The sequence below is a fragment of the Gopherus evgoodei genome, chromosome 2 (assembly GCF_007399415.2).
Source record: "Gopherus evgoodei ecotype Sinaloan lineage chromosome 2, rGopEvg1_v1.p, whole genome shotgun sequence".
NCBI classification, from domain to species: Eukaryota; Metazoa; Chordata; order Testudines; family Testudinidae; genus Gopherus; species Gopherus evgoodei.
In genome coordinates, this window is record NC_044323.1 from 295,583,005 (window position 1) to 295,605,242 (window position 22,238).

The 22,238-nt window shown below is 54.9% G+C and overlaps 1 protein-coding gene across 7 annotated transcripts in view; it reads right to left on the minus strand.

Annotated features, from left to right (window-relative positions):
- Positions 1-2,977: 2,977 nt before the first annotated feature.
- The window catches only part of PPP1R16A (protein phosphatase 1 regulatory subunit 16A), a 76,375-nt gene continuing 57,114 nt past the window's right edge, over positions 2,978-22,238 (minus strand). For 5 of the 7 annotated variants that reach the window (XM_030553972.1, XM_030553969.1, XM_030553970.1 and 2 more), the window contains 9 exons: positions 20,722-20,792; positions 15,011-15,156; positions 12,976-13,079; positions 11,488-11,612; positions 9,801-9,926; positions 8,839-8,914; positions 7,440-7,569; positions 6,672-6,834; positions 2,978-6,215 (listed from right to left, as the gene is read on the minus strand). In XM_030553972.1, coding sequence (XP_030409832.1) covers positions 5,742-6,215; positions 6,672-6,834; positions 7,440-7,569; positions 8,839-8,914; positions 9,801-9,926; positions 11,488-11,612; positions 12,976-13,079; positions 15,011-15,156; positions 20,722-20,792 — 1,415 coding nt within the window. In that variant the 3' untranslated portion in view covers positions 2,978-5,741. The remainder of the gene's footprint in view (positions 6,216-6,671; positions 6,835-7,439; positions 7,570-8,838; positions 8,915-9,800; positions 9,927-11,487; positions 11,613-12,975; positions 13,080-15,010; positions 15,157-20,721; positions 20,793-22,238) is intronic. The other 2 variants (XM_030553973.1, XM_030553975.1) reach the window with 2 other exon arrangements.

A 22,238-nucleotide genomic window follows, 5' to 3' on the forward strand; every position in this document is an offset into this window, starting at 1 on the left:
GCCTCTAACCTCCAGAGCATGTCACAGTCTCTCCAGCCAGAGAATGGGGCTTGGAGGGAAAAACCAGTAAAAAGGTGAACTTGTTTATAGGAAAATCGATCACTTTAGTTAAAAACTTTGGGAGTGTTTACGGAGAATCACCTTGTTTTTATGAAAACCAGCAAACTGTGGCTCAGCCATTGATGTATGTACACGTGGCGGAGGTGAGGGCTCTTAAAACACTGTCTTAATAGACAAATGAAACAAATGACAGCTTCCTACAGACCCCAATTGCGGTTGGGGGTGTCCATCGATTGTGAGAACCCGACGTTTAAATCCCAATCTGGCAGAGTGGGTTTTTGTGGAGGGTATCAATTATTTAGGCTCTTTAAGAACCTTTTAACTACATCATTCATAAAATTCATTCACACATACCCCCGATGCACCCATACGGCTGAGATGACCCTTCCTGAAGATAATGAAAGATCGGTTTCTTGCCGGTACAATAAATATTGTAAAATGGAACAAAGTGATGCTGCTTATGGCTCTATACTATACACTGAAACCCACCATAAAATTCTCGTCCATTTGTGACTAGGACACTTCCACGTAGACACTTCCCTAGAACATAACAGCACATTTTGCACCTCAAACGAACACTAACGTTCCCAGTGTAATTAAATTGAGAATGCAGGTCTGAGTAAGAAACCATCCCCTGTCGTTGCTACAAGTCGAGGGCCAGTGGCAGAGGCTCCATTAGCCCTCTGGACACACGAGTTAAGTCCAGATACCATCGTGTGGGCCATGCTGGTGCTATTAAAGTTACCCTGGCCTGGCTTCTCTTGTTTATCACTTTCTGAATGAGGGGAAATGGAGAAAGCCCTGACCTCAGTGTTTGAAAGGCATCAGATATCAATCCCCTTGCGCTGCCTGCTCACAAGCAAAATTTTGGACACTTCTGTTGCTGCTGGCCCCGCGGGTGTGTTGTCAGAGTGCCCCCTAAACTGAAGAGATGTTTTACTGTTTCGTCCTTCAACAACCACTTGTGCACCTGCCATGCTGACCAATTAAGAGTTTTCGCCCCACTACCTGGATTGCTACTGAGGAACCTTGTGACTGATCCACGAGCTCCAAAGGCTCTTTGCTCCATGCATAACCGTAGGGAACAAGTCCCCCCTTGCTTGTTCTGAGAGCATGACGCCATCAGATTGTCCACCACTACCCTGCCTTTGCCAAGCCGATTGCTCTGCCACCTAATCACGGAGCTGAAAGGCCCCCGAGCTCCACCCAAAACTGCTCCCCGGCGCGGTTAGAGGGAACGGAGGCAGCTAGTGTGCAACTCTCCTTTTACACCGGGGGTCGGCAAACTTTTTGGGCCGAGGGCCACATCTGGGTGGGGAAATAGTATGCAGGGCAAGGGGTTGTGGTGCAGGAGTGCGGTGTGCAGGAAAGGGATCAGGGCAAGGGATTAGGGCAGAGGGGTGTAGCAGGGGGCTCAGGGCAGGGAGTTGGGGTGTATGAGGGGGCTCAGAGCAGGAGTGCACAGGGGTTCAGGGTGCAGCAGGGAGCTCAGGGCAGGGGGTTGGGGTGCAAGAGGTACGGGGGGGCTCAGGGGAGAGAATTGGGGTGCAGGAGAGGTGCAAGGTGCAGACAGGGGGCTTAGGGCAGGGAGTTGGGGGCAGGGTGCAGGAGGGGTACAGGCTCCAGGGTGGCAGCGGCGCACACCGGGGCCAGGACGCACTCCCGGAAGCGCTGCAGCTCCTGGGGGCAGGGCCAGCTCCAGGCACCAGCGAAGGAAGCAGGTGCTTGGGGTGGCCAATGGGAAGGGGTAGCACATCCGGGTCTTCGGTGGCAATTCGGCGGCAGGGCCCTCAGTTGCTCTCATCCTCTTTGAGCTGCCGCCGAAGTGCCGCCGAAGAGGAAGACGGGGAGCAAGGGACCCGCTGCCAAATTGCCACTGAACAATGAAGCAGCGCGATTCAGCTGCCACCGAAGTGCCACCGCTCGACTTTTTCTTTTTCCCCCCCTTAGTCACTTGGAGCAGCAAAAAAGCTGGAGCTGGCCCTGCCTGTGGGAGGGGAGGGGAGGGCAGGGCAGGGCAGGGCTCCAGTGTGCTGCCCTTGCTGTGCCTCCAGGTACCTCCCCAGAAGCTCCCATTGGCTGCAGTTCCCCGATCACGGCCAATGGCAGCTGCAGGGTCGGTACCTGGAGGCAAGGGCAATGCACAGAGCCCTCTTTCTCCCTCCCGGAGACTGCAGGGACATGGTGCCGGCTGCTTCTGAGTGGCATGGGGCCCGCCCACCTCTATTTTACACCCTCACCCTGGCACGTGTGACGGAAGAAAGGGCGAGGGAGGCTCGTGAGCGCCCAGCCAGACACTGCTAGCTCGTCTTCTACAGCTCAGGCTGCCGGCAGAGCATCCCATGAGCGGGAATCTGCAGAGAACACTCCAAGGAGAACCCAGGGCTCCTGGCTCCATGCCCTGCTGTGACCACTAGACCCTTCTTCCCTCCTAACGACCATTCCCGTGAGACCAGCTTGTTAGCAGAACACTCCTGCCCCAGCCCCACCCAGACGCAATGAATGGGAACATCTGGAACCTGGGCCTCCTGACTCCAGGCATTGCTGCCTCTCAGGCAAACAGGAGCAGGACTGGGCTGTTTTCAGGCTATTCCAGAAGGCTGAGTGTTGGGAATCCCAATACTCCTGGGTGCCAGGATGCTAAGGGTTAACAGGTGCCAATGACAGAACCACTAGGGTGACTCGCACTTTGCAGCCCAATTGCTCAGGTGTGGGGGTCCTGGAGGCCCACCCCCCGTGCAGAGACCCACACTGATGGGGGGAGGGGGCAGAACACACAGCACTGGATCCTCACATTGCTTGTGCCCAGGGAGGGGCAGCCCAGCTCTCCCTAACTCATTTCGTTCAGGGGTGGAGGCAGTTAGCCCTGGCAGGGCGAGGGGAACGCTCAGGCCCAAGAGGTCACGCACAGGGGCTGTTCACTGTCCAATGCTGGTTTATTGTGGAAAGGAAATAAAGAGACAACAGGAGCTACAAATCAAAACTTGGTGAGAGCAAGAAAGATTGTGTCAAAGTATAAAATCAGTGCCTCCCACCCCAGCGGCCGGCAGCCTGCGGCTCGATGGGGCTGGAACCAACGCTACAGGATTCCGTGGAAATACTGTGATCCAAAGGAGAGTGCTCCATATAAAACGTGTGCAGTGTGCTGCACAAACGCACCATGGAGAGTCCAGTCCTGCCAGGGGATTTTACAGCAGCCGCCCTCGCTGGCGAGCACAAGGCCCAGAGCTCCCGGCAGTTGTATCTCCCAAGGCAGGCAGGAGGCTCTCAGAGCAGAACCATCGTGGAAGGGAAGATTCACTGGCCCCAAGGTCAATACAAGTTCAGCCTAGAGCTGCGCTCTTCAAGCTGGAGGGTCAGAGCTTAAGGGGGTTCCCCAGAGGATTCACAGGTGGGGTTGAAGGTCACCTGATTTCCCCCAGCCAGTGAGCAGCGCTCGGTTCTGCTGCTCAGGCACTCGTGCAAGGACTGATCTTGGGCTGGTGAGATGGGGCTGGCTGATGCTTCTCAGGCCCTGAGGGGTGGTGAAGAACAGAGGGACAGCAGGCCTAGCGCGTGGGTCTGAACAGCCATGGCTGGATGCAATGGCGCAGAGAGAAATAAGTGAGTGGGTGACAATCCCATCTAGGGGTTGAGCTATTGCAAACCACGAGAGCCACCCACCAGAGGGACGTCCCGCTCCAGCCGGCTGGATCCCAGGGAGCAGCGTATTCCTTATTGCGGCTGAAAGGCGAGAATGTTTCTAGCTGAAGCTCTTCCACTTCCACTCCACCTGCCTCCTGAAGTTCTAACTGTACAGACCAGTGCCTCAGCAACACTTGGCAGGCTGAGAAGATGGAGCCTGAGGCCCAATGCTCAGCAGAAGTCTGCCACAGCCCCCAATCATCAACACAGAGGGACAGCCCTCCCGGTTCCGGCAAGCCATCCTCCACAGTAGGCCAAAGGGGCTTTTGCTGAGCTCACATGGGACTTGGCACACTGGGACTGGACTCCTGAGGGTAACAAGGGCGTGAAGCTGGGGTAGCCCTCAGACACCTGAGAAGCTGCCAATGCTGCCCTTGGGTGGAGGTGCGGGGCTCAACACAAGGCTCCTCGGAGCCTCATGCAGCGGGAGGATAAAAAAAACCCATGTCTGACCTGCGCAGGGAGGGGACACACGGTGGGCCGGCCTCTCTGCAGAGAACAGGAGATGAGAAGGGTGCCATCGGCATGCCCTGTTCGAGCCCCGCGTAAGCAATGGGGAGCAGAGAGATGCTATCCAAGGCTGCTCCCATTTAGGACACTGCTCCGAGGCCCCAGGTGCGGCTAGAGATCATTACTGATTAATCAGCCCCCCCACAGCTCCCCACGGCAGATGGACTGAGGGGCCAGAAACCAGCTCCCCCGTCCCACTCGCAGGCCATGTTTCAGTGGGAGAGCTGTCAGCACAACAGGTGCACAGACCCATCCATGGGCTGTGGTTGGTCCTGGGGTGAGGTGCTTTGCTGAAGTGATTTTATTGCTGAGGGCAGGAGCTCACAAGGGTCTGGGCACACAGCTCACACCAGGTGTCCTCTGGGGGGGAGGGCACAGGGCACCATGGCATGGCGCACCATACAGGGCACAGGAGTTCAGATTAATGTAGTTGAACCCACAGTGCAATGTGGACACATCCTGGTTTACAACGAGCTTCTGTCCCTGTTGTTTGGGGTGGACCCACACTCAGACTGGCACCGAAGTGGTGAACTCAGCGTCCGCCAGCACCTTTGGCTGTTTCGGTGCAAGGCTGTGTGGGGCCGTGCTGAATTCAGAGTCAGTTTAACCCTGCTGGAAGAAAAGATGGGAATGACAGCTGATGGCCCTGCCCCAGCGCACAGCCGAGTGCAGTCCGGCACTGCCTTTAGTGACTCCAAGCCAGCGAGTGGGATATAAGCCAGTTGTAAACCACCACGAACGGGCGTGCCCGGGGACCTACACGGCTTTCCAGCTTGTCTGAAATGCATGTTAGTTAACCCAGGACAGCTTGTGTGCAGCCCAGGCCTAGGAGGGGACTACTGGGCTACAACTCTGTATCAAGAGAACCGTTCTCACTTCATTGCCATTTGCCTTAGTGTCAGGCAGGCATGGGGACGTCCCCTCGCCCCCCCAGTGCTGTATGCATGGTACCCCATGCTTCGAGGGCTCCCACAGGCTTTCCACTCCTTCCTAGAAACCACACACAGACTCCAGACAAACAGCTGCGCTGGGAGGGTCCCTCCAGCTGACCAAACGCGGCCCAGCATGTCTTACACAACATTCAACGCCACCATGTCCAACAGAGATGCAGCCCTCTGCGACTACATGTCCCAGCATGCAATGCTCTATGTGTTGACACAAGCAGGGGCTGGCAAATTGCATGCTGGGAGCTGTAGATGCTCCAGGACACATCTTTGTACTGACAACGAAGGTCACTGCATTCTGCTCCCATTTGTGCAGCCCTCTGGCTCCCAGCCTGCTGCCCATGCAGCCCTCAATGGGCACTTGGAGCCCGGCCTCTTTGATTGGTGTCTGGGTCTGGAAGATGGATGAGTCCCTGGAAGATAAACCACCTCCCAGAACCCGTCCTGCTGCAGGGTTCCAGAGGCAGCCCCATGGGACATTAGTGTCATCCATCAATGCCAGGGAGGGGACATGCCCCATGAACATCTTCTCTTGTCAGCACCTCACATCAGCTTACAGCATCGCTTCTTCTCAGCAGGGGTCTCCTCGGCTGGGGCCGTCAGCTTCAGGAGAGGCGGATCACCACTGGCTGCCGTGCAGTACACGGAATTCTGCTCCAAGTCCGAGCGGGGGTAACCGCTGCCGTGCATGGTCTCAGCGAGGCCAGGTGAGAGGGGGCCCTCACCCTCGGTGGGAGGATAGTCCTCTGGGTGGTGTCGCTGGAGCTTGGCGGCTGCCCGCTGGCGTTTGAGGTCCGCTAGCGTGTGGTGGGACTTCTCCTTGCACAGGTCGGCCGACAGCTCCTCTTGGGTGGCCAGCTGGTAGGAGACGCTGCGGTCCAGCCTCTTGGAGTAGAGGTGTTTGGGGGGTCTGGGGGCAGAGGAGCCCGCAGTTCCATTTCTCTGGGTCAGCCCCGGATTCTGATGCTTGTCTCCCACCAAGGCCCCTGGACCTGCCACTTCTGCTTCGGCGCCCTGCTGGGGAGAACAGTACAGTACTCAGCCCTCATGCTGGACACCTGGAGCCACCCAGGAATCCGGGGGGTTCCCATTAGCACATTGGGGCTGCTGGGGACTCACGGGGTGCTGAGAAGGAAGCGCTAATGGCTGCCAGAGGAGCAGGACCTGGGACATGCCTTGGTGGTTTAGGCCAGCAATACTCAGTTCCAACCACATGGGGCTCCCAAGAGCCTGTCCGGGGCTCTCAGAGCCTGCTGCTGCCAGGTGGAGGCAGGAGCCCTGAGCATCTCGTTCAGGGGTGGTGATGGCAGCGAGGGGGGAACCCACCTCTCCCCTCCCTGGAGCTGAGAAGAGGGACAGGAGACAGCCACGCTCAGCGCCAGGTGGGACCACGCAACGCAGCCGCCTCACTCCAACACGGCGTGCCGAGGGGCTGCAGGGAATGTGGGGGTGCCGTGGCTGTCCCCTACTCACAGGACGGTGCTGCTGGAGCTCAGCGTCCGTCTGCTTGTCCTCGTCCTCAAGCTCGGCCTCGTTCTCCCGGTGCTCCACCTGCTGCCAGACGATGGCCTCTTTCTCGTGCTCCTTGCGATAGAGGTTGGTGCGCTCCGTCACGCTGACCCGCCGCACCACCTTCCTGGGGACAGCGGAAAGCAGGATCTGCATGGCTGGGAAACAGGGGAGTGCTTCCTGCCAGGAGGGAGCCAGTGCTGGGGCAGATAAACGCCAGGGACTGACCTCGCCACAGCTGCTATTCAGCTGGGGGCAAACACCCGCGGGACATTCATTTCCTGCTGGTGTTGAAAAGCAGGATGGACGAAGCACAGATGGGCCCAGAGATGTCCTGCCACTGGCCTGATCACTTATCTTTCCATGGTTACGGATGAAGGTGATGGGCAGAGATTATATTCAAGCCGTTCTAAACATTTAAAAGGTGTGGTTTTGCTGGAGCCTGCTCAGCTGGTGGGGGAGGGTGCTGCCTAGGTGACCCGTTAACAGCAGCCCCAATGGCAGCAGAGCGCCATCATGTGTTCAGTTTGTGCACAAAGCCAGTGGGTGGTGGTGGGGGACATCAGAGCCTAGCTGAGGCTCAGGTGAGAAGGGTCTGGACCTCCAACAATGGGAAGCCTCAGCTGAGTTTCCCCAGGTCTGCCTGGCCCCTGGGAATGAGAGTCCTGCTCTGGGGTGGCCTCTGCTCCCTGCAAGGGAGGCCAGCTATCCGTAGTAATCACCTGGCCTTACCCTCGGCTGCCAGCACTGGAGGTGCGTCGCTGCAGCAGCGACTTGTGCTTGTCGTGAGACTTCATGATGGCATCATGCTTGTGCTTCAGCTCCAGCAGCTTGGCCCGGACCTCCTCATCACCACACACGTCTGCAAGGGACACACAGGGGAGGGACGGGTGGTGAACAGCCATGCAGCTCCAGAGCAGAGCCAGTCCCAGGCAGGCACTCTGCGGCCCTGCTTCCCAACAGCTCTGCAAGCCCACCACAGCAAGGATCATGCACTCCCTGCCCACTGGGATCTCCTGAGCTGCCACCCCCTTCTCAGGCATTCCCGCCTCTCCAGCTCCCCCGCTACCCCATTCTCCCTACCCCCCTGTAGACAAACCGCTGATCCACTCAGCCTCTGGGATGGTCCCCCCGTCCTTCTCTCATCCCCTGCCCTCCGCCAACCCACCTCACCGCTCACAGAGGAGTACACACCAGCAGAGCAAGCAGGGAAGAGGAGTATGCCAGGGAAGGGGGGAACCTTTAGGGCAGAGAGCAGATGACGTGGGGAGCGATGGGAAAGGTTCTTCAGATGGCAGGAGCTCCTCAAACACCAGCCTCGTCTGGTCTCTCACCTGCCCCCAATCCTCTTCACGCCCCACCTCTTCTCCCCAGCTCAAGAGCATAACCATGCCGACAAAGGGAACCAAATCAGAACTAAGCCCCATCCTGCTAGCGTATCCCACGCCCACTCAGCCTCAAACTCCCTGCTGTCTCTATCTTTCCCCACCGCCTGCCTCCTACGCACTGTGCTTGGGTTCGCCTGTTCGGGCTACCAGGCTAGGAAGTGTCTGTGGGTAACGAGTCATTTGCATTGTTTGTGGACCATAATCCCATGCTTGGGACTCTGGCTCCCTAGGCACTGGAGGTCAGGCAAGAGGGCAAGTGGACTCTGTGCTGCTGAGCCCCTGGAGGATGGAAGCCCCAGCAGGACTGGGAGAAGATGGGCACTTTCACTCTGCCCGGCAGGTTTGGAGAAGCAGGCATGGAGGCAGAGAAAGGAGGTGGGGCTAGGAAGGGCTGTGCTGATCCCAAATGGAAAGCTGGGCTTTGCCATCAAAAATCACATGAGGTGGGGAGAGGAGGAGAACTAGGGCTTTTGAGGGGTTTAAGGACGAGGTGGGACTGGCAGTCGGGGTGGCTGCAGGGTCCTCGGAACGCACTGCTGGGTTGGGGAGGAGCCTGCCACACGAAACACGACAAGACACCTCGGAGGATTTGCAGAGTCTGAAAGTTCAGACTTACCCCATCACCTCTCCTCCCCTCCCCATCCATCTCCACCAGCCTCTGCCTCCCCCTTCCCTTGCACCCCTTTTCATCTCGGCCCCCTCCAGCCTCCTCCATTCCCTGCTCTCCTAATGGCTTGACTCACCCAAGGGCGTCTCGTCCAGCACAGACTTGCCATTGAGATCAGCTCCATGGGCCACCAGCAGCTCCACCAGATGGATCTGACGGCAACAAGGGAAGTTGCCTTTAGCGAAGCAAGAAGAATCTAAAGCACAAACCTGCTCCACACCCGAGCTGAGAGGAAAATCCCCCTCTGACCCCACCACCACCCAGCTGGGAACCGCGCATGCCAGAAGCAGAGGCACTGCAGCCTCCTGTCGGCTCCCATTGCCATAACGACCAGGGCGGGGGTGGGGTTCACAAGTGGTCCCCGTATGCCCTGTGCCTGGCAGGAGAGAGATTCCTAGCAGCCCTTGCTCACCCTCTCCCCCATCCACAGCACGTTCCGATTCCTGACTACTGTCACTGCAGTGCTGCGGCTGGAGGTGGCCAGCCACCCACACTTTAGAGCAGGCTTTCACCTGAGCTCCCTCCAGCCCACTGAGACCCCAAGGCCCTTCGGGAGGAGTTGGGGTGGCCCTGTGTCCAGCACCCCGCTCTCAGTAGCCATCGCTTCCATGTGCCTGGCCCCCACCCATTACTATGGAAAGCACTCTGGCAGGCCTGACAGCAAGCGGACGCAGTCCATGACCAGTGCTAAGGTCGCGGTGCCACTAGGGGGCGCTGCACTCCACCACTGGGGAGTTGTTCAAGGGTCAGGAAATTCCCACTAGGAACATTCTCAGCCAGTGGCTAGATGTGCAGTCTCCAGGGCCGGCTCCAGGCACCAGCTTATCAGCCAGGTGCTTGGGGCGGCAACTCAGGAGTGGGGCTGCACTTTTAGGGATTCGGCGGCAATTCGGCGGAGGGTCCCTCACTCCTGCTCAGAGCGAAGGACCTCCCGCTGAATTGCCGCAGATCGCGATCGTGGCTTTGTTTTTTGACTGCTTGGGGCGGCAAAACCCCTGGAGCCAGCCTTGGCAGTCTCACCTGCCTGCAAGAACTCACCTGCCCCCAGCAGGCGGCGGCGTGAAGAGGCTCCCACCCATCATTGTCCTTCGCGCTCATGCTGGCCTTGTGTTCCAGCAGCAGCTCGGCAGCTTCCAGGTAGCCATTTGCTGAGGCAATGTGCAGCTGCAAAGCAGAAGTCGCCAGCGCTAGAACCCTGGGCCAGGCCCTAACGCCAGGGCTGCTCTCTCCAGCAAAGCTTGGCTGGGATGGCTAAACCGGCAAACCTGCTCAGAGCAGATGCCATGGCCAGTAACACTGCATCAACACGGGTGTATGCCAGTAGAGAAGTATTACAAACAGTAAAATAACCCCCCTCTTCCCCCCACTGGTGTTACTCTACTGTCAATGTTTCTAGTGTGAATTTGGGCTCAGAGGGAGATCAGTCAGTTCAGTTGGGGCCTGTCTCATTTGATCAGTGGTCTCCAGAGACAGAAAGATACTGGGTCACCTCCTTTCCTGCTGTGATCAACAGGCCAAGGAATGGCGACATCAAATGACAAGGTAGAGGAGACACAGCTAGCGAGCCCGCTGGCCATTATTGCCAGGCCATACCCAAGCAGTGCGGCAGCAGGAGTCAACGTGCTGTGCAAGGAGGGGTTCCGCTGTGAACTGGGATCCTACAGAGGCAGCACATGCAGGGCTTTGCGTATCAGGGCAGACAGAGCTGCACATGCAGGATCCTACAGAGGCAGCACATGCAGGGCTTTGCGTATCAGGGCAGACAGAGCTGGACTGCACATTCAATGCGTAGCCAGCCAGAGCGGAGCACTGGGGTATGTGTTCACAGCACTCTGAGGAGATGGGCTGCTGCATTTTGTACTAGCTGGAGCTTTCTCAGGGCAGGCAGCTGCTCCTGGCAATGCAGGGTTTCAGTGATCTACCCAGGAGGTCGCAGACATGTGAATCATTGTGACCAGTCCAGAGCCTGACGGGAGAAGGGAAGATGTTCTGGCCAGACCCAGGTGGAGGTGGGAGGTTCTTGCTGCCATGGCTATCTTGACTTCCAACAGCTCTGAGGGATCCAAAGGGACCCCAAGGCCGAGGACTGAGTCTGAGCACTCCAATATGTGAGCACATGGACTGGGACTCTGCAGGTAGAGACACAGTGGCCCCAGATGGCTCCCTGTGGGCTCGGACTGAGCTATTTCAGCACATTTTCATTCACTGCAGTGCCTTTAGGTGGGATGGGAGAACCCGGTGCTCAGCAACGGCAAACGCAGCACTGTCTGCGGACAGATGGTTCTCCACCAGAGCCACAAGCGCTGTCTGTGTCTGCTGTCCTAGGCCCCAGGACAGCAGCAGCTGCTGGGGGATGTGGAGACTGGGTTTTGCTAGCTTTCAGTTTGGCTTGCTTAGAGGCACAGGTGGTGGCCCTGACCACTGCCAGTGCTTCTATGGCTACTTGTGTGAACAGGCAGAGCCCTTGGAAGGAAAAGTTAGTGGTCCCGGCCCTGCTCTTGGTGGCCTACGAGGCGTCCCACATGCAGAGGAGCTTGAGAACAATGGGTCAGTTCTAGTCTCTCCCCAGCCATGGCCAGATTGAGTATGTTCACCAGCGCTTCATCCCTCAAGAGATGGGGCTTCTGCTGCCTCCCTAAGACCAGCCCCCCACACCATGTTCCCCTGCAGCCCTGCTCTCCTGCGCCTCACTTCTCGGGCAGAGCATTATTAACTGGGAACTTACCAGAGTGGCACTATGGTCAAGTGGAGTGTTCAGATCGGCACCTGCCTGAAGCAGCTTCCGGATATCTTCCACCATGCTGTGCTCGGTGGCGGCTCGGGCCTCCTCAATCTTCTCCTGAGTTATTCCTACACAGAGGAAGTGCCATGAGGGCAGCCATGGCAGGTGTGACAGGGGGCTGGCCTGTACCCCAGCAGCAAGGCTGGGAGGTGTTTGCTTATTGGACTCCATCCCAAGGACCATGTCGCTTTCTTACAATCAGCACTAGTCTACCTAGGAAGACACACACATGTCCCTTGCCCGGGAGCAGCCATCTGTCCTTGGCACCCTCTTCTCCTCTGCACCTTACCCGAGTGATCTACTCCACTCCTAGGGCTTTGCTTCCATCTTGTTGCTGACAAAATCCACCCTTTCCCCTGGGTCTCTCCCCTCTGCTTAGTCTCCCAGCTGTACCTGTCTCTCCACAACTGTTTCTGGACCTCGACCATCAATCTCCCCCAGCCCCAATCTTCCCCCAGGCCCTTCAACCTCCACCTTCCACATCGGGGGCCAGCTCCTCCCTCCTCCCCTTCAGGGCTCGGGCCAACATTCCCCTGCTCCCTCATCTCCCTCCACTAGCCTGCTTGCCCAGTTTGACTTTCTTTCACCCTTAGCCGTTGCCCATGCTGCCCTTGCTCTGTGGGACGCCCTTCCTGATTCTGTGTGCCAGACAACCTGACCTCTCCTCCTTCAAACCCCTCCTCAGAATCCATTTCTTCCACCAGCTCCGCCCTGGCCCCTCACTCCTGCATCAGCTTGATGGATTTTGTATATAAACAAATGGATGCATTTGGTGCAGATAACTCTCCTCGCCTTGAAGTATGCGAGCTTCCCATCGCTCCCACCCCCTTGCCAGCTAGCGTTTCTCCCTGTGTCTTGGCGGGGTTTATTGAACCTAGACCTCTTCGTGGGGAAGATCATGTCTGTCTGTCAAGTGCCATGCACACCCATGGCACTGTATAAATAACAACAGGAGCAAGAAATCAATGGTCTCTATGCAAGAGGCTCATCGCCCCGCAGCAAATCTCAGTGGTTAAGAGGAAGGAGGCTGCTAAGAGGGTTCCCTATAGCCCTCTCCCAGCGCAGCCTGGAGCCATCAACCAGGGGAGGAGTCAAAATCTGGATCTTAAGAAGTGATGCTCCTTCATTCTAGGATGTGTCTCTGTGTCGGGAGAGCACTAGAGACAGAAGCAGCACAAGGAGAGAACCCAACACAGATCTCACTGGAAGGTAAATGGGGCATTCTGGGTTGGACACTGCTGCCAAGGTGCCAACCCCCCGACCCCCAGCCTGACAGCAGCTTGCTGCACCATGGGGCAGGCCTGCAATGCCCGAGCCGAACAGGAGAGCCAAGAGGGATACGCACCCAGCGCTGAGTGAATAACCATGAACCATCCATGGTGACAACAGGGAAAGGGGATTAGACACTAGCCTGGGACTGGGGAGACTCACCCTGATCTGCCATGGCCGTTTCAATGTAGTCCAGTGTCACCTCGTCTTCGCAGAGGTCATACGGCATGTTCCCATCTGCGTTAACTGCCAGGAGATTGGCACCACTGGGCAGGGGAAGGAGAAGAAATAAACAGTGAGGAAATAAGGCAGGTGGCTACCTCTCAGCTGTGCCCACGCTAATGCCACACACAGCACCCGTGTGCCGCTGGGCAGCTAGTGTAACAGATACAAGGAGCTATTGTCATTAAAGAGCCACCAACAGCTTCTGGAAAACGTTCTCCATGGGCACGATTCTGCCTGCCTTGTAGATTGGGTTTCTTGTCTCAGCAAGGGACAGCTACATGAAACAGGATCCCCGCTCCTCCAGGGTCTGGCTGCTGCTTCTTCAGTACAGCCCTGCGGTCTCCCTCCAGGGCCCTGCCCTCCTCTCCAGCATCGCCCCATGTGATGGGACTGCTGGACTCCCCTGGGGAAGGAGAAGCTCTATTCCCCTGTTTCCACACTGATGTCCCTGGGAGAAGGATGAGGTGGCGGCTGTGGAAACGAGTCTGCTCTCGAGAAGGTTTTCAAAGAGGCTCTGGGGATGCATAGAAATCCAGGCAGTGGGAGTTGCAGGTCTGGTGTCTAATGAGATGCTGAAGAAGCCCATGTTACCCCTGTTCTTACAGGAGCCTGCCCGTCCCCATTTACCTCCCCCTGTTGTTCCCACCCATGCTAACTCCTCCTGGCTACGCTTTGCCCCCGATTTATGCACCCACCATTCTCCTAACTCTACTTCCAGCTTTAAAACACAGACTCAGCTGAGGTGCCGCCTAGCAACCAGGGCGCCATGAGGGCTGCAGACCAGGGCAGGCAGCCTCGAGGTGCTGGGGATCAGCAAGCAGGTCCATGCCCGTCCACAGTTGGCATTCAAATCCCAGCCCCTCCTGGGCAGGGAGTGCTGGGGGAAGGCCTTTCATAACTGGGTCACTCTGTACAGCAAGAGGAGCAGCAGAGCATTTACTGATGCAAACTGCCTTGTGCAGCTGCAGACAGGCCAAGGCCCCACTGACAGGAGATTCCTGCAGGCAGCCCAGACGGAGGCAGATTGGGTTACCTGGTCAACAATACACCCCCATTAAACATTTACAGCCCGACAAGCCGGGTTCCAAACAACTACAGGGAGTCTGACAACGTGACTTCAATTGGAGGGGAGGGGAAATAAGCAGACTGAAACAGATGCAACTGTTGCAGGGGAGGTGAGCTCCCGAGGATTAATACTCTGGCTTGCCACCTCTGAAAACCTGGGGGTTCAAACCTGGCTTGGGTCACAGGAAAGGGAGATGCCCGGGCTAGGAACAGGACCCCTAGGGGGCATCCAGCAAATCATCCCTGACGGAGCTCAGCGACTGCATACAGAAGTATGAGGACTGGACAGGAGGGGGTGCTCCAGAGTCAGGACCGGGGGCAGGGGGGGGATGAGTGGAACTGCGGTGGGTGGACAGATCTGCAGTAGTGGTGTAGCCGTGTTGGGAGAGGTGGGGGAGGTAATATCTTTGATTGGACCAACTTCTCCTGGGGAGAGAGAAGCTTTCAAGCTGCCCAGAGCTGTCCTTGAGGTCGGGGGGAGAGACTGGGACAGAAACAGTCAGAGCCTCTCCGGGTGCAGGAATCACCCCAGCCTGGGCTAATTTTGTCAGACTATCCTGTGCTAGGTTCACGTCCCTTGACTCAAAGCTAGGTCGGGGGTAGCAATCCCAGTGCCAGGGAGGATTCTAAGCAGTTCTGGGTGCCCTCACGCCAAGGCACCTTTCCTGCCCAAGGCTGCAGGGTTACTGCCCCGGGGACCCGCTGAACGCCAGAGCAGCTTCTAGAACTGTCTCCTGGGAGTACACCGCTCTGTTATGGGGCACCTGGTAGGTGGCTTCACAAGCCCTAACTCATCCACCTCCTTCCCCACCTCAGGCTGGTCTGTTTGCAGGCCCTCTCCCCTAGGGGGAGAAGGCCGCCCCCCCGGTCACGCCCCTCTGCATGGCACGCCTAGGAACCCGCGTACTGGTTAATCAGCAGCTCCACCAGGTGCAGGTGCCCGCAGGTGGCGGCGGCGTGCAGCGGCGTCCAGAGCTCACTGTCACAGGCATTGACATCCGCGCCGGCCTCCAGCAGCAGTGCGACCACGTCCCCGAAGTCGTCGATGCAGCACTAACGCGAGAGGGAGCAGAACACAGGCGGTTACTCTGGCTGGGACCCAGGAGTTCACTCCACTGACAGGCCTAGAGGAACAGGCCCTGTTGTTGCAGGAAAGGTCCAGCTGCTGCCCCCTCACCACAGACCTCCATCAATTACCCTTAGACCTGCCCTGGAAGGAGCCCCTCTGGAGGGGGTGGGAGTGCAGGCTCCATGGCTCTGCCAGTCCTTGGCTACTTCATGAGAATGGCTTTTGTGAGGTGGATCTCAGCCACTGGGACCAGGACTGAAAGCCCAACTCACCTGGCTAGAGCACGGGACAGGCAACCAGGATTCCTGGCTCCTAGTCTCAGCCTGGCTACGGACTTGCTGGGTAACTATGGGCAAGTCCCTTCCTCCTCTGTGCAATGAGCTAACTCTAGTGACCAGACTCACACAGGACTTGTGAGGATAAATTCACTGATGTCTGCAAAGGGCTTTGAGATCTCTGGAGGGAAGGCCACAGCATTTCCCGCAGAGCACTAGAGAGCAGACAGATAGAAATGATTCTGGGCCACTACCCAGGTGCTGATTTTTAACCCTCCGCAGGGAACCATCTGTGTTTGTCCCTGGGCCTGGTGGAGGTGGAGGCCCAGTAGGTCTCTGTCTTGGACGTCCATGAACCAGCAACCTGCAGAGCGCAGTCTCCTTTTGAAGGGGTCTTGGTTCAGGTTTATAAGCAGCCTTTTAAGATGGGACTTGCTTACTCCCAGCAAACCAAGGCAAGGCAAGAGCATCCTGTGCTGGCCGCCAGGAGGATGCCGGCCCGCCCGCCTGTTACTAAGGGAGGGACCCTACATGTCAGGAGGGGGCAGTACACAGTGTTGTTGTAGCGTGTTGGTCCAGAGCAGGGGCAGGGAACTTCTACCCACCAACTCTCGGTCCCCACTGACAGCTTAGCCCCAGGTGGTTCCTGGGCACTGCAAACACCCACTGGAAAGGCTCCTGGGCACTGCAAACACCCACCGGAAGGGCTCCTGGGAAAGCAGGTGGAAGCAAGCCAGGCCCATTAGATGGGTGTGAAGGGGACATTGCTCTGAGAGGTTCATAAAGCAGATGGGTAGATTCATACTGCGAATTCCTGCCTGATGATGGACTGACAGGCTCCTAGGGGTGCTGAGGCCAACAGTGCACCTAACCCCTCTTCAGTACCATTTGCAGCCCATATAAAGAGCTCCCGCCTTGTCGCCGCTCGAAGCACGGGAAGTCCTGGCCTGCAGGAGGGCGGAGAGGGAGCAGGCATTATGTTCTCCCAAGAGTTCAGTGCACCCTGGGGACTGGTTGCTTGGCACCAGGACATTCTCCAGCTCACAGGGGGTGAGGAAGGGTGTCAGGGAAAGGAAAGAAGCGGGGGATAGGGAGCAGAGTGGAAATGAGGGCCCTGGAGGTAACCTGGAAGAGCTCGGATCACTGTGGGCCTGACCCTCTTCCCACTGAAGTCAGTGGCAAAAGCTCCTTTATGCCAAGTCGGTGGGTTGGAGCCACCTGAAATGGGAGGTTTGGTCTTTTTGGACCCTGGGAGGCCAAATTGAAAGGGCTTAAGAACCTTCAAGCAGATGAGCAGGGAGTGAGCTGAAAACCAAAGCACCAGCCACCGCAGACTCTCTTGACTGGAATTAGCAGGCGCCCAAGCCCACTGCACAGATAAAGGGGATGGAGCTCCACTGCTGTGCACGTGTGGCATTAATTCCAGTCTCTACACACAGCGCAGTGCTCCACACCAGGCGAGACGCCCAGGCACCCACCGGCACAACGTGACTCACCGCACGGAACGGTGTATCCAGCACAAGGGGAAAAGCCCGTGGGAGAAACAGCTAGTGTGAAATACACTCATTTGCTATTATCATGCACACCTGAGGCAGCAGACATTTCATGGGGATTAGCAGTGTAATGGGGGTGTTCAACTCTCTGACAGTCATTCAGCGATTCCAAGGCCAGAAGGGACCATTGTGATCATCTAATCTGACTCCCTGTGTAACACAGGCCGGAGACCTGCCCCCAAGTCATTCCTAGAGCAGACCTCTTAGAAAAACAGCCAGTGTGGATTTTAAAATGATCAGTGATGGAGACTCCACCATGCCCCTTGGTAACCTCTTCCAATAGTGAATGACTCTTGCTGTTCAAAATCGACACCTTATTTCCCACCTGAATGTGGCTCGCTTCAACTTCCAGCCACTGGATCATGTCAGACCTTCCTCTGCTAGACTGAAGAGCTCATTATAAAATACTTGTTCCCCATGCAGGTACTTACAGACTGTGATCAAGTCACCCCTTCACCTTCTCTCCGTTAAGATGAATAGACCGAGTTCTTTCATTCCACTGCCATAAGGCAGGTCTTGTAATCCCTGAATCATTTGCATGGCTCTTCTCTGAGCCCCCTCCAACCCATCACCACCCTTCCTGGCTGGGACTGGGAGGGGAGAACACTGCTTCACTCAGCCCTCTTCGGTTTGCCCCGGGCCTGGAGTCACCAAGGTGGATTGGATGATCTTGTATCTTGCTTGCAGAGCCATTAACAGGTCCTGATGTCAGTCTATCAAGAGTCATGATGCAACAACACTGGCTGGAGGGTGTCAGAATATCATGATACACAAGCCTGTCTAAACACATTGTAAAAAGTGGCAACCCTGCCAAGAGACATGCTGGGGGTATTTGATTACATTGCTACTAGATTGCTGGGCCATTTACAACCCTCTAATTCCTTTGGGGTATGTGCTTTCCTTAATCCAAGCCTCTGCTGTTCTCATTTGGGTATGTCAACACACATTTGTCTCAGCACAGAGATTGCTGGCTCAGGGTTTGTAAACACTGGTCACTCAGCCTCTCTCTGCTGCCGAGGAGCATCATACAGGTTTCCCGAGGATTTCCGCATGTTCCTTTTAGCAGCTAATCAAAGCACACACACTCAGGCCACCCCACACACATCAGACTATCCACACCTAGGAACTGTCATGCCAAATGAGACAAGTGATCACTGAGTCCAGCACCGTCTGTGACAGCCAACACCAGCTGCTGCAAAGGAAGATGAAAATTTGCAGTGGACAATTACACAATAACCTGCCCATCAAGGAAGTTTCTTCCTTACCCCCACAGCTAGTGGCTGCCTCATGCAATTCTAGTCCTGCAATTGTTTTCATCCTATCTAATCTAATTGTGGATGTTCTCACTGCTCTTTTAACTGTCCGACCCTAATGAAAACCCTTTGCCTCAAGGCTAGCTAGTGGTAGTCCTACTGCCCTTCTACAGCATGCGGTATTTTGTATACCTCTGTTTTACCCTCTTATTCACCCCTTCTCCAGTCTCTCTTCATACAGAACTCTTTCCAGGTCTCTATTTCTGTCATCGGTATCTGAACCTCCTCTCTATTTCTGCTATGTCCTTCTTGGGAGGAGGGCCAGTGAGCATGTCCTACCAGTGATTTATGGAACGGCACCAGTGTATTCTCTGCATTGCTCTCCATCCCTTTCCTGACACATTCTAACGTCTTCTTTGCTTTTTTGACTGCTGTTGCACACTGAGGAACGGTTTTTATTGTACCCTCCACAGTGATGCCAGAGTAGTTACAGATCCTCGGCTCAAGACGGAGCATTTCAAAGCAGAGCCTCCTCCAGCTCCTTCTACTTATTAAAAGTGAGGGTGGCTGCAGCTAGCTCCGGCTCACTGAAATGCTGCCACTGGACTCCGAGGAAGTCGCCAGTGGAAGCCTCGACTAGGTGCGTCTGTGAAAGAGTTTCACTGAATCTGAGCTTAATGAAAAAGTGCACGAGCCAGCACCAGGCAAGGACGGTGAAAGGAGAGAAGTCAGATGATGAGAGGGAGCCAGAGTCTGCTTCCTCAGAGCAGACTTCTGAAGAGAGACGTAATGGAGAGAATTCCCACAAGAGAGGCAAGGAGACTCCGCTGTGTCTCAGGCCACAAACTGCTCTGAGCCAGTCGTCAGCCTCTAGGAAGTGCCTGCTGCGGTGACATTACTGCTCCAGTCGCTCACTCTTTGCTGCCCCCAGGACACTCTAGGTGTGAATGCCCCCTTGCATTTTACTGCTTGGCTATTTACTTAGCTCTATTGTTACAGGATCACGAGATGGGGGGCGATTCAAGGCTGCTAGATGAGCCATCAGTGAGTGGCCTGGAAGGGTGAAGATTTTTGTGGCTATAGTAGGTACCAATGATTATGGTTTGTGGCAGCTGTACCATATAGATGATTAGCAATTATGAGTTTTAGAAGCTGTGGTTCATTCCATGTTAATTTGTAATGGGTCCAAAACAGCTATTCACCAGATCATCTGTAACCTTTAGATCAAAGTTGCTGGGGAAGGACCAGCTTGTGGCTAGAACACAGAACAAGGAGTCAGGACTCCTGGGTTCTATTCCCAGCTCCATAACTAATATGCAGTGAATACAGTCACTTCACCTCAGTGCCAAAGTTGTAAAATGCATTTGTTTTGACAGACAGATCTAGATAAAAGCACCGATCGTGTGCTTGGGGCTATAAAGGAATTCCTGGCTCAGAGAACTCACACTCCCAACAGTACAACTTCCCTGGATCATGGCGGGGTCATGAAGATATGAGAGAGAGAGAGAGAGAGAGAGAGAGAGAGAGAGAGAGATCAGTTTGAGAAGCACTGGATGGTGCTAGAGAAGAGTGAGACATTTTATTACCATCACTGAGAGAGACTGAAAATGCTCTGAAGTGCAGGAACCATTGTGAGTGATAAACTCAGGCAATAATTTATATATGTTATGTTCATTGGGGGAGAAAAATCTACCTTCTTTTCAAGCTGCACTCCTGTCTGTGGTTGCTAAAGCACCACCTTGTAGCTTCCAGGTGACACTCGGTCCCTCCCTCACCAGTGTTCCCAGCCCAAGATGCGAGAAAACTGTGCCTTTTCTTCAAAGTCTCGAGAGCCCAGATCTAGGCCATCAGAAGCAGTTATTAGCTGCAGTGAGAGATGTCGTCACCTGTGGCACCAGCATCTCTAAATTCAAGGATCCAAGGGGTTGGGGTATTGGGGGATAAGAAAATAGGAATGATCCCTCTGGAACCACCCGGTTGTACCTCCAGTCATGTCTAGAACCTGCAGCTTCAGCTCAGTTTAAAGCTGTCGTGACCAGGAAAAATACAGACCCTGTTTCTCAGCCCTTCCCTCCTGCAAAGCTGGTGTCTGACAGTTGGTGCAGCTACTCCCCACAGTAAGGGATTGGGGAGCAGTGAAAAGAGTAAGCTGGCAAAGGGACACATTTAGCTAGAAGATGGAGACAAAGAAAGAAGAGGAGTCAGGACAGATTTCTACTGCAGTTACTAGCACAGGACTGGCTAGGCACTGCCTTGGCGATGTCACAGCCTGCCAACCCAATGCGGCTGGAGGAAGTGAAGGAAAGTTAGGAGCCCTGGGGGTACCTGGGGGATGCAAGAGAAGTACTGAACAGGAGAAGTGCAGGGACTGGACACTGAAAAGTGAACGCGGCAGAAGAACAGATTGCTGGGAAGGCTCGGTAACTGAAAAGGGCTCTTGCCAACAGGGAACTGGGAAGGCTGCTTACCTGGTGCAATGCAGTGAGGCCATCTTCATTGTACAAATTGGGGCTGATGCCACGCTGAAGGAACTGGCGAACTGTAAAAACAAAGAGCTTTTAGACAGGGGTCTCCACACACTCACCTGAAGCTACAAGGGTCACTGGGGCAGGGGGATCCAGAGGGATTTCTGGTACGTGTAACCAAGGCAGAGAGAGGAGACAGCCAAACATTTTCAGAGACACAAATGGAAGTCAGGTGCCTAACTCTCATTGACTTTCAGTGGGAGTTATGTGCCTTTGAAAATCCCCCTCACAGTCCTGAAAAGCACAGGGGCAAGCACCTCCCCTTGTAACAGAAACGTGTCTTACACTGCACGCACAGCTCTTATGTCTGCTTCAGGGCAACCTAGAAACAGAACTCACCCCTAGAAGACCAGGTGGTCCCCTGCACACCAGCAGGTGCCCTGGACTGATTTGATGGCCTGACCTCAAGAAAGAGAGAGCAGAGACTGAAGAGCTGCAGCAAAAGAAATTGAAGGTGATTGGGGTCACAGGGGGATTTAAATTTGAGAGAATGCAAAGAGGAGTGTTACTTGGGTTAGAAAGAAGAAGAGAAAGAGGTGGGTGGCTTGACTGAGGTATTCAGCTTTTGCAAAGACATCAAATTGGCCAGTCCCTCTTCCTTCTCACCGCCGTCTACTAGCAAGAGAACACAGAGACACCTTAATCTTAAAGGACAGGACACTGAAAGAGAAAGGAAAGGAATGAAAGGAAATGGGAGGCTTGGATTTTTATCAGTAAATGCTGATTTCACTGAAAACACACAAGCCCTCAATAAATATTTCCAAGGATAATAACTGAAATGTACAGAGAGGCAAAGTAAGAAAGATGCTGCTCGAGAACCTGCTGGGGTTTGGTGTAAGGCTATTTAATTTGTCTATTTTGACATATGATGTTGGACAATTTGAGTTTTTAAGTTACAAAGCTTTAACTTTTTGAATCTCAAACTCTGCTGTCATGTAATAATTGTCTGAGCTCTCCATAAACTTCCCACAAATTTAAATCAATACAAATAAAAAATGCTTAAAATCCATCATTTTGTGCAACAGTGAAAATTTAAATGGATAAAAATAGAAAAATGCTTAAAAGTAAATATCAATATGATCTGTCAAAATTATCAACATTAAGACTGGAACTCTGCCCTATGCAGAGTGATGTTAACCTGTGGAATTCACTGCCACAGGCACTTTGATCCAGACACTGTGGCTGGATTTTAAAATGGGCTGTAGATTGTATCTGATCCTTCTCAATGAAGAGTGATTTAAGGTGAGGCTCTGTATGCTGGGACCCCCAGGCTCACAAGACACATCACCAGGGCAGCCAGATATGGAAGTATTTCCATAAGGCTTGTTCGACAGCCTTTTATAGGACCAGAAGCTGGAGATCTAAATAGAGTACTACAGGGGTGTTGTAGCTGTCCTGGTCCCAGGATATTAGAGAAGCAATGGGTGAGGTTGTCTCTCTCACTAAGCGAAGTTGGTTGG